Genomic DNA, 12,500 nt, shown 5'->3' on the forward strand with positions numbered 1-12,500 from the left:
CGCCCTGAAAACCTGTACGAACACCAACAGAGAAGATGAGGGATGCAGACAGGCAGAGAAGATACGAAGAAGATGAGAAAAGAAGAAGTACAGTAGGGGTTTAAGGATGGTGCATCTGCTGTGTTCTTTGACAGACAGAAAGCAGCTGTACGCACCTGCCCTTGAAGAAGGCCACATAGAAGATGGGAGCAAAGGCGTTCATGGATTTGAGGAAGAACGACTTGAAGATAACCCTCTCCCCGAATTCTCCTTCTGTCCTAGGAAGCTCTGATGGAAATGAGACACAGACAGTCTTTATATAAATGCAGTATAGATAAGATCACTCCATAGTGCACGAGTGCAACATGTATGTAGTACTGTACATGTGTATGTGTACATTTATGTGTGCATGTATATGTGTATACTATTTGTATACAAAGTGCCAGATGCCTGTGTGTGCAAGTTTGCATTTTATTTTAGGTTGTGTTATTTAAATATGTCATCGTTTCTGCAAAGTGGGATCCAATAGTGGTCATCAGCTGGTTCCACACTGGGAGCTTTTGCATTGATCATTATTGCATTATTGAATTATTATAATAACAAATGATTTCCAATATTACTGTAAAGCGTAAAGCATCTTGCTTTTGGATCCCAAACTTTGTCGCATTACGAAAATAGCCGATCTACAAGCTCACAACGCATGGCACGCGATGTGAGCTTGTAGATGGGCTATTTTTGGCACGTGACACTGGCGCGCAACAAAGTATGAGTCAGGCTTGAGAGTGACAGGCTGTGCTCTCAATCCTCAGACCAGTCATATCAAGGCACATGGCACATGGCACTCATCAACACTATAATCAGCATTATATGCTGATTATAGTGTGATTATAGGGCATAGCAGTGGGTATGGTGCCGCAGATAGAAAACCCATACATTTGTCCCATAGAGATTTCCGGAAATATTTATGTAAATCATTTCTCCAGGCTCCTGACCATGAAATTATTTGATTCTGTGTCAAAAGATGTTTTAATATCTAATTATATTATATAATATATTTAATGAATACCCTTTTTGTTGCGGTTGTCAAATATGTTTTGACACATAATCAAATGCCTTGTGGTCATGATTCAGCAGGAGCCTGGGTGGCTTGGTTCCAGCCTTAAAATAATTTATCTAAATATTTTCGGAAATCTTTACGGGGAAAATGAATGGGTTTTCTAGCTGTGGCACGCGCTCACCGCCACCGGTAAACCTGTAATGCAAAGCACTGGTTAGATGGACTCTCTAAACATCTGCAAAATGAGTTTGACTGAGTACTCTTTAAAGGCAACTCCCTGTTTCACACCAATACACGACACTCACTCCCAGAATTTGCCCAGACAACTCTCTTTTATTGTTGGCCACTAAGCAGCTCCAGAGCAGCTATCCTGGTTTTAAGTGCCTTGTAGTGATGTGTCGTTCATGATCGATTCGTTCAAAAGAACTAGTTAATTTGCCGCGAACGTGAACGAGCTTGTTCACTTTCTGAAACTGTTACGTTCACGCGCAACGTAAAAAAAACGCTCCCGCGATGGTGTTTTACACACATGATAAAACATACATTAACCACTTTAGCCCTATTTTATACCTAGGCAATTTGAAAATAGCAGATCTACAAGCTCACAACACGTCGCATCGCGACGCGTTGTGAGCTTGTAGATTGGCTATTTTCAAATATGTTAGTACTTTTACTTTTGGTACTTTTATAAGTATATTTTGATGCCAATACTTTTGTACTTTTACTCGAGTACATTTTGAACACTAGAAAATAGCGCTACAGAACGAGAACGTGAACGAATTATTTGAACGAATCATTGCCGTGAACGAAATTGTTCGTTCACTGAAATTAACTTTTTTCCCCACCACTAGTGCCTTGCTAACAGGCATTCCAACAATGTTTGTTGAGAGTGAGCGGACGGCATTTCTCCATCAACCCCCCCCCCCCCCCTCCCCCACACAGACAAAATATTACAGTTGTACAGTCAGTATGACAGTCACCATACCCAGGTCAGTTAGCCAGACAGCGATAGCTCCGTAGATCTCCTCCAACACCAGAACTACCAGCATGTTGAGGACGATTCCAGTGGTTGTGACCGTCATCCTGACACTAGCCTTGGCCGCAGGGTCAGGGTTCATGGACCAAACCGTCAGCATGCAGATACGGTATATGGCCACCCCAAACACTGCCGAGAACGTTAATGCAATCTAATGCACAAAACGCAGAAATCAAATGTTAGATTACAACAGCCAAAGGAAATCATTTCCATCTGCTTGGTACAGACAATACTGTGGTTTGAGGGAAGCGCTGGTAAATATCAACCCATTAAGACCTGAGGGCGATTCTTCAAATGCCTTCTAAATCAGTAGTTCTCACACTTTCAAGATTTTGCTCATATTTTCAGAAATAGCAGATGCTCAAGCTTATATATCTGCAACGCAAAAATCTAAAATGACACAGATGCTTTACCGGTTTTAATGGGTTAAAGTTAAGGTAGCTCTCCACCAAACAGACTACTAAAGATTACTACAGACTGGCAGTCGAATGAAGTCGGGAGATCAGTCAGTTGAAGGTGTGAAAATAAATTGCTGAATGCACCTGAGAGCCGACGGCTATGGTGCTAAAAAAAAAAGCTTGCTCGGTCGGCTTTCGACGCTTCCCTACAACCTGTGACCCGACGCGACAGTGTACCCACAGCCCATTCTACAGCAGATTTTCGGAAACAGACGCTCTCCGGCGCTTTTCCACGCGGTGGAGAGCTACATTTAGAGTTATTGTGGCGATGCAAACATAGAACAGATGCATAGGTGGATGGCAAACACATCTGAAGGTGCGGCACCCTGGTGATTGAACCGTTTAGTACTGGCTTCAATTCAATTCAACTCATAGGGTATGTAGATGACAACTGAGATGCACTATAAGCGTATGGAGGAGACCAGAATGAGCTATATGCAAGATATTTGAGAAAAACGACTGCATATATCTTGAGTGGCAATATATATATATAAATACTTTGGCCAGTTATTAAGTATGGAAATAGAGCTGCAGTACCAGTAGAAGCAGGGTGGACACATTGATGAGGTAGCCTGACAGGTGATCTTCAATACCCAGGGAGTCTGGCTCTCGCTGTAAAAATAAACTCAGGTAAACAAATGCACGTATGAATGTACATACAGTATGTGTACACGCACGCACGCACGCACGCACGCACGCACGCACGCACGCACGCACACACACACACACACTTAAATGTCTTTATTTGAGTCCACATTTATAAAATACATTACAGGGGCACAAATATTTCTCAGTTGCTTTTGATGTCCCGTACACTCGAAACAACATGTGTCCCAGTGCTTCAATCCAAACAAATTCAGAATATAAACAACAAATGCGCATGAACGTATTCACAGTTAACATTGGTCATACACTTCAGTCTGCCATATTACCAATACCGGAGGAAAAACTATGGGTACAGGAAGCACCTTCTCCTCCAAATCGATCGACTGTCTATAATGGAGGACATTTGATTAAAGCAAGTTTGCAGAACATCTCTGCAACTGACTACATTAACGGCGGCAGTTGCGACGGGTGTGATTGTTTAAGATGTTATAAAAAACAGCATTGGCGCTCACCGGCGCTTCACCTCCGTGCTGCCAGACTTGCGCGTGCGCACACACACACACACACGCGTAAGCCTAATCTTTCAAATAAAATGCTGAGTGACTAGAGTATAACTTGAATAAATGATGAAAATGTGCAAATGTTTCTCTGCTGCAGACATGTTTGCTGGATGAACAGACAAAAATCCTTCCTCTCCCTCCCCCGTTCTCTCTCTCTCTCTCCATCAGTAATCTGGGCTAATCTCAGGCAGGTAAGCAGCTTTGGACGCAACCACCACCCTCGGTGTGTGAAGGGGGAGTCTGCATTTTCCCTTCACACCTTTACACACGACAACATATACACACACACACACACACACACACACACACACACACACACACACACACACACACACACACACACACACACACACACACACACACACACACACACACACACACACACACACACACACACACACACACACACACACAGAGGTGCAGTACTACCTGGGAAGCCAGCATGTGATCCGTCTCTCCATCTGCGCCTCCCCGGGTCTGAGCCGACTGTAAGAGAATGAGAAGGGATAGAGAGGACGGGAGATAGATAGATAGATAGATAGATAGATAGATAGATAGATAGATAGATAGATAGATAGATAGATAGATAGATAGATAGATAGATAGATAGATAGATAGATAGATAGATAGATAGATAGATAGATAGATAGATAGATAGATAGATAGATAGATAGATAGATAGATAGATAGATAGATAGATAGATAGATAGATAGATTAGAAACCTTTATTGATTGAAATTCAGGCGAAGTAGTTTAACCCATTCAATCGCAGGAACGCATCAACAAATGTCTTCTAAAAAATCCTAACTGGTTTCTGAAATAAGTATGTTGCTATATAAGTGGTGCTCACAAACCTTTTCATGTCAAGGACCTCCCAAAATTATATGTATTTGGCCGCCGACCCCCATCTCAAAATATTTATCTCCAGGGACCTCCCCGGAAGCAAAGATTTGAGTTACAAATGTTCGCTTTAAAAATACATTCAAAGATTTGGAGTGAAGGGTCTACCAAAGTGGTCTTGCCCTTTAAGTTCCATAGATACAGGGCATTATAAGTACAGTATGATACATCCATATAGGAAGAGTAACAAAAAGTCACAAAAAAGACACCAACAATTATTTTAAAACGTATATAAACGTATACACCCATATACAGTCATCCTGCCTGATGCAGAACCAGAAGGACACCATCAATAATGGGATTGAAGGAGAAGAGAGGAATGGGGTGAAGTGGTGGGGAGAGGCTCGTCCATCAAATTGCAATTGTGCAAATTCAGTATCACCTCTGAATGGCACAATATTGACACACACACACACACACACACAGACACACACACACACACACACACACACACACACACACACACACACACACACACACACACACACACACACACACACACACACACACACACACACACATTCAATACCTTCTTTTTGTACTTTGCTCTCATCTTTTCTCTTTTCTCCATTAGAGCGTCTTCGTATCCAGGTCTTAGTTCCTCCTGCAACGCACAAAATTACTTCACTTACAACACAAAAGTGTATGATAAAAAACAGTGTAGGCATACAGTGTAGGATTGTGCAAAGTTATGCAGTCAATATACTAGTTGAGTAATTCGGTTAACTATTTCATCCCAGTTTAGTAATTAAGAACTTGCATCACTTTTGTTCGAGCAAGAATTAAAAATGAAGGTAACATCACAGTAGCACTAATAGTTTTGTTGTAGTAGCTTTATGAAAGATTGTTTCAACCACAAAAAAGCTGACTTAACAACGTAGCAACACTCAGTGTTTTTGACTGCACAAATAGGCTCACCATAATTATGTTATGTCACCAGGGAAGCCCCACATGAGTCATGGTTCAGTAGTGTGTGTGTGTGGGGGGGGGGGGGGGGTTGTTTACACTAGGGCCAGGCTACTACTTGACGGTCTTGACCCATTAAGACCTGAGGCCGATTCTATAAATGTCTTCTAAATCCTGACAGTTTTCTGAAACACTTATGTTGCTATAATAGAGCACCAAAGTCTGACGTCACTGCCGCTAGAGGGCGCTGTCCCCCTGGGTTGTGGCTTTATTTTTTGTGTTGAAACCCCCCATAGGGGAATCTTAGATAACGTCATATAAGAACTGTGTTCCAAATATAAACACACCACCCCGGCGATTCTGTCAGGGGGGTGGCTCTGCATCGTTTATGATATTCTTTCATTTTTGATACAGCCTGTTTCTGGTGAGAATTGAATTCATTCTGCCTTAAAAGTCTTAGAAACTACACTTCCGGGTCTGAAATCACTGTCCCTACAGCAGCCGCGTTCATGCGAAATGTAGTCTTTGGGTCGTTTGACTCGTTTCTAGCGTTTAATGTGTTACTCTTTGGGTAAATGCGTACATTTCCACCTTCAGTCGATGCTTCATATCCATATGAATAAAATCGCCGGGGTGGTGTGTTTATTTTTCAAACACAGTTCTTATATGAGGCGATCTAAGATTCCCCAATGGGGATTTCAACACAGCGCCCTCTAGCGGCAGTGACATCAGGACTTCGGTGCTCTATATACCGTGGTTCGCAAACTTTTTCATGTCAAGGACCCCCAAAATTATATGTATTTGGCTGCGGACCGCCATCTCAAAATATTTTGTTCCAGGGAGTGGGACCCCTAGAAGCAAAGATTTGAGTTACAAACACTTAAAAATATATATATTCGAAGATTTGTATATCAGCTAATTTTGAATTTCTATCAACACAAGAAAGTGTTACTGGGCAGTGGTGGGTTGAAAAATGCTCACATATTTTGCATTATTTGATGAAGTGTGACACAAGTTACTTTGACATGTGTTAGCCTACAACTCGTAAAACATAACAGTTTAGTCATGTCATCACAAGTTGATAATCAGGGGTTTAGATCATTTCTGTTCTGTGTCGGGGCAGCAACTTATGGCAATGTGAAATGTATCCCAGGCCACTACATATCCATCAATCCAGGGACCAGGCTAGACTACACTGATTCAAATCTTATCTAAACCTGGGCACAGTAATTCAGCATAGAAATCATCCCACCTGGACTCGATCCTTCAGACAGCGTGGAGGGGAAGAAAGTCAGCAAATATTAACATCATTACAGAGCATGTGTGAGAGACACAGGAGGGAGGGAGGGAGGGAGGGAGGGAGGGAGGGAGGGAGTGTGAGAGAGAGAGGGACATGTTAGATTTGTATTAGTGCTAGTGTCTGTGTGTGTGTGCATGGTATGACCCTGGTGCTTCACCTTATCCAGCCAGCTCACTGCTTTAAGAGCGGCTCAATCGCATTAGAGTCATTAGCACCCACATGGTATCCAAAACATTGATGGATAAAAACTACAGTAGAGGCAGTAGATAGTCATTCACACATTGGCCTCCTTTATGAAGAAGTTCTATATGGTGTCAGTAGTGTTCCCACATATGGTTCCACAGATGACTGTTACAAATACAATATGTAATGCTTGTGCCAAAGGTGTCTAAAGCACACGAGGCAATACAATATTTATGCGTGATTTGACTAAAATAAATCCTCCCCAGGACACAGTTGAGACTAAGAGGATTCATTATTAAAAAAATCCACTTGGCAAAATGTCAACTAAGCCGACTGTCAGCGTGCATATCACTGTCACTGCCTTTTTGAATAAAACCAGGAAATGCCAACTTGTTACATAAATCTGTTTTCTTTTTTTTGTTGCATTTTCAGGCTTTATCCCGATACTTGTGGAAGGACAGGTCAGATACGAACGCAGGCCGGCTGTGCAAGGACTGAGCCTGATGGTATGCACTCTATCAGGTGGCCTTTCATTACGTCAGTGGGGTCTCAAAATGTTTAATTTTTAGGAACCCCATAACTCTCAGAGTTACGGACCTGTAAGGTGGGGTCCAGACCTGTAAGGCCTGGACCCCACTTTGAGAACCACTTGGTTATGTAAGTCTGATGCTTTCATTTCCAGTTCAGCTGATTACCAAAAGATTATCTGTTTTCGCATAATGTTCACCCCAGATTAGGGATGCCAGGGTTCGTGTGTGTGCGTGTGTGTGTGTGCGTGTGTGTGTGTGTGCGTGTGTATGTGTGTGTGTGTGTGTGTGTGTGTGTGTGTGTGTGTGTGTGTGTGTGTGTGTGTGTGTGTGTGTGTGTGTGTGTGTGTGTGTGTGTGTGTGTGCGTGCATATACCTCCTCTTCCTCCAAGTTTGTCAGGTCCCATGCATGTTTCAGACACATTTGCCGCCTCTTCCATATCTCCAGGAAACAAGCAGCTATGTACACAAGCGCGCGCGCACACACACACACACACACACACACACACACACACACACACACACACACACACACACACACACACACACACACACACACACACACACGTGCATGAGAAGAAAACTATTTTGGGAGCAGCAATGGAGCAGGTCATTCTTCAAATTCTTGCCTGTATTGTGTGAATGATTCATGTGTTAATATATAGAGGTGTCAGAAAGGTGAAAGGCAGAGCATACTTACCCCACAGGGACATGAAGATGGCAAAGAGAGCAGTGACTCCATTGTCAAAGAGGTAAGATGCTCTGGCCAATGAGCACACCGTACTCAGCCGCCAGTAGTCACACACTCCATTACACAACGGACACATGGTAATGTTCAGATTGTCATCGCATGTCTCCTGACTGAAACACACATGTACACAAACAAACCATGAATACACAGTACTGTATATACTATGACTACAAATAGTACACATCACCCTACAAAAAGGTTGATGTCAGAAAACCAGAAATATATGCAAAATGAGATAATATACAAAGCATGCTTTGACAAATAGGACTATACTGGTCATCTGGCATGTTTAGCCCAATGAGATTCACGGTATACTGCATACAAAATCTAATGAAACCCTTATGGTGGTAAATTGGTCTATATTTATGTACGATATGTGGCCAAAGCTGTGAATAGACAATGTATGAACGGCGGTATGGTTCTTTATGAATTGTTTGTCGACCTACCTGGGCACATTGGTGTCAACGGTTAATATGCCATAAATGAAGACAATGATTCCCAGTACGGAAGGAGGGACTAGCATAGTAGTGTACACACCCATCCAAGCAAAATACAGCCCAATCTGTTCTCCAAAGTACTTCCTGTCAAGACAAAGTATATGTACGTATATATGTAAGTTATGTATGTGTAGCTGCTTGTATTGATTTTAGTTTCTAAAGTATATTCACATGTCCTGCAGTACCTGATTAGGTCCGCAGGCTGGTATTTATGCATGACTCCATAGTTAGCCCATTCTTCATGGAGAATCTGAGGGATATCCCAGGACAATGCCGCAATGATTAGACACCATACAGATCAAAACAAGGCAGGACCCATCATATATCTCCTGCATTTTGATGTGACCTCAGTGGTATATGGAGTACTGTATATACCAGATGTAGCAGTCTTACAAGGTATACCCTACTATATATAAAGTAGAAGTTGTGAGGAGACAGCAATAACGTGTGTGAAATCAAGTTTATCAGCTTATTATGTAAATATAAATAAATATGGTAAACAAAAGAGATAACTGGTTACATAGATCCAAATGGTGCTATTGGAAAACAGGGAAACAAACAAGATACTTTGGGTTTTTTTTTACAGTAAAATCCCTGAGGAAGGCCTACAGTGGTTGCAAACATTGAGGGTCATTCAATGATATAGCCCCTATATTAAAGGCACTGATATTTCCATTCTCGTTGACTTTTAAAATTCTGGACTTTTTTTTAGGCCTGGATTGACTTTATGATACATATGAAATGTGAAAAATCTATGGAAGAGGCAAATTATCATAAAGATCACCTGTCTATCGTTCCGCTGGTCTCTCCGCCCTCTCCTCGTGAACGACCCCTAGAAAATACCCCAGTGTTACCACCTCTCCGTTCTTTGGATTATTATAACAATGTTTGAGCAATGATACTCAATTACTACTTACAACTACTTAGGGTTAGCATACTCACATCATGTAATGGAAAGGCAGAGTCGTATACACCTCGAGCCAATAATGACGTGATGCCTGAGAAACACAAACCACATAGTAAAACGTTGATTTAACTCTTAAAAGTATATTATTTTCAGAGTTAGATTAATACGCTGGAATTTGATGTGCAAGAGCACTGGAGTACGACAGAAGCAAAATCAACTAATTTGTGTTAGCCTATTTTCTATTGGCCTCATTTTCTGTTTCACACAATGTATTTGTGAGAAATGACTATATGGATTCATTCAGTTGTGATCTCTCATTCAAGTTGGCTACAAAAGGGCCTATAATTTGCCTAATTACTTTTGATTTTATATTTATTACTGAAGCATTATATTAAGGTGTCCATGATTGATATGACCATGCATAACAGAGGATACAGTATGCCTCTTTTATATGAACCATTTTTATTGTCATATACAAAGACCCATTGTAAACATCCAAATCGTATTTTTTTTGTTTCCTTAAAGGATGACTTCATACATTTTCAACATATCTTCATAATTTATAATGTTTTACTGCGGCCATAATCGCACTACAAATGAAGCATAGCGTTAGTTCATGCAGGACACAGAAGTCTTGCACACCAAAGCTGTAACCAGCTGTCAGTCAGCTGATGTGAACGTCAGCTTTCTATTCCCCATTCACAGCACTGCTGGTCAATACGTCACACACTCATACTCCAATCACAGCTCACGCATTAGCAAAGAGGTTCCTTTAAATACGGTTAGAATTCTCTAGGTCTCTGCTGGTCTTGCTGCCTGACCACTTCTGCTAAGCTGCCTCCTCCACCCCAGCCTCCACCTTTTTGATTAGTCTGGCATAGGCTCAAACACTTGTGATTATCATGCATATCTGCTAATTCAAACTAATATTGTTTACATTGTATCCCTATGGGGGATTTGCTTAAGCATTCCCTGAATATATGCTTAGCAGGCTGCTTCGACAAAATTCAGTGAATATTCTCCCAAGAGCGGAGCTTCGACGCCAAGCTTAACTGTATTCCATTTGTGGCAATAAATGGTTAAATCTACTTTGACGTGAGTGTTTCTGGTTGAAAGACAAATAAGCACAACACAATGTTATGGGAAATGTATGCACGGCACGGACATACTGTAGCATGTAATCCTACTACAATTCTAGTAACCTCTGTCTGTAGTGGTGTCTGTAGTGGTGTCTGTAGTGGTGAAGCTACCCGGTTCTCCGGTTCTCCTCAGTGGCTGGAGCAAGCAATTGCTCTGATTTTGCACACAGCCATTGACCATTACCATCTGAACTTAACTGTGAAGCCCGTTTTTCAATTTCATCAAATCTCAGCTTCTTATTAGCGTTTATGTGTGAAAGAATGTCGCCTCCCGGGTTGCCAGATCATGTGCGCATATCCCCCCACGGATGCGTCGACCGGGTATGGTCTAGTGGAAATAATGTAGATTAAAGTAAAAGGGACAAAAGGGACAGAGAACTCACCAGTGGTTTGGCAAGTTTGTGTGCAGGTATTGCGTGACATGACATCAGCCACCTAGACAACATGAAAATACAATTTAGTCAATAATAATTCATTTTACTCATTATTCCTCGCAATATTGAATAACGAGAGGCCTTTGAGCATGTGTTTCGTTGTGACTCACGATTCTGCTGCGTGTGGCATTGTCAAACAGGGTTTCTGTTGACTTGATGTCATACCTGCAGGTAATAACAGAGAGATACAGAATGAACGGAATGAGGAGGTACTATACTTCAGTAGAGTATTGCCTTATTGTACTTGTTCAGCAAAACGAAGAATTAATGTGTATGATAATGTGGTGGCAAAATCCAGGTAAAACTTGCGTCTAAATAGGCTACCTGTTTACATCAGTGCTAGCAGAAGTTAGCTGTTAGTTCGTTTGTCATCAACATGGCTTCTGAATCATGGATGAATCTTACCACAAATCAAAGAAACGTGACTTTGTGGAACATGGCTTGATTAATTGTCATTTTCAGTCATAAAATCATAAAATACTAAGTGCTCCATTTGGTTACATTTGTACCCTTTTTGAATTACAAATGGATAAATGAACACTGAGGATTTTACTCAGGGTTCAATTTGTAAAAACTAAAACAGAGGAGGGGGACATTTTTAATAACCACCAGCCTACTGTATTTACTTAATCGAATGACAAATATAGGAAATAGCTGATCTATAAGCTCACGACACATCGCATCATGACACGCCACTACAAGTACATACATGTCTGTCTGTATGTGTGTATGCATAAGTACTCACAGGTGGAGTTTGTCTCTGATGAATACGTGTTTGAGTGTCTTAAATCGTCCCCCTGTTTGTGAGTCTGTCGCGGTGTCAAACTCAGGGCAATCTGGTTGAAATGGCGTGCTGATTTTGGTCATCACGAGGTCGTACATCCCGGCAATGCCTGTCCGCTTCTGTAACTCACATCTCTGTTAAATAAACACAAACAATGAATGCAAATCCCTTCAGGAGTTATTATAACACACTATCGTTCACATATAACATGCCATGTCATTACTAGACAGGGAACATTCTAGAGCTAAATGTTGAGGGACAATCTTGTGAACCCGTATTCCCAAACAGATTGTTTTACACATAGAGAGTTATGTTGTGAATACTGCTGAACAGAATATCTACATGATTGTGATACGACACTGACCTTTGGTATTGCAACTTTGATTTTCTGAAGCTCTGCTTCTCGGCTGAGTACTAGCCACGGGATATGCAGCCGAATAAAATTTAGGCCTTGCGGTTTCTACAACAACAACAAA

At 41.5% G+C, this 12,500-nt stretch overlaps 1 protein-coding gene across 1 annotated transcript in view; it reads right to left on the minus strand.

Annotated features, from left to right (window-relative positions):
* Nucleotides 1-12,500, minus strand: part of ano2a (anoctamin 2a) — a gene marked incomplete at both ends in the record, with an annotated part of 29,176 nt that overhangs the window by 10,720 nt on the left and 5,956 nt on the right. The window contains 16 exons of the mRNA XM_084059579.1: nt 1-12; nt 156-267; nt 2,022-2,223; nt 3,068-3,142; nt 4,126-4,182; nt 5,126-5,200; nt 7,889-7,971; nt 8,213-8,373; nt 8,710-8,844; nt 8,946-9,010; nt 9,545-9,592; nt 9,703-9,758; nt 11,190-11,241; nt 11,351-11,405; nt 11,986-12,158; nt 12,389-12,484. The exon at nt 1-12 is cut by the window's left edge and continues 46 nt beyond it. Of these exons, the coding sequence (XP_083915705.1) occupies nt 1-12; nt 156-267; nt 2,022-2,223; nt 3,068-3,142; nt 4,126-4,182; nt 5,126-5,200; nt 7,889-7,971; nt 8,213-8,373; nt 8,710-8,844; nt 8,946-9,010; nt 9,545-9,592; nt 9,703-9,758; nt 11,190-11,241; nt 11,351-11,405; nt 11,986-12,158; nt 12,389-12,484 (1,457 nt within the window). The remainder of the gene's footprint in view (nt 13-155; nt 268-2,021; nt 2,224-3,067; nt 3,143-4,125; nt 4,183-5,125; nt 5,201-7,888; nt 7,972-8,212; nt 8,374-8,709; nt 8,845-8,945; nt 9,011-9,544; nt 9,593-9,702; nt 9,759-11,189; nt 11,242-11,350; nt 11,406-11,985; nt 12,159-12,388; nt 12,485-12,500) is intronic.

Source organism: Gymnoscopelus microlampas, assembly GCF_963454915.1.
Source record: "Gymnoscopelus microlampas genome assembly, chromosome: 6".
Lineage (NCBI taxonomy): Eukaryota > Metazoa > Chordata > Actinopteri > Myctophiformes > Myctophidae > Gymnoscopelus > Gymnoscopelus microlampas.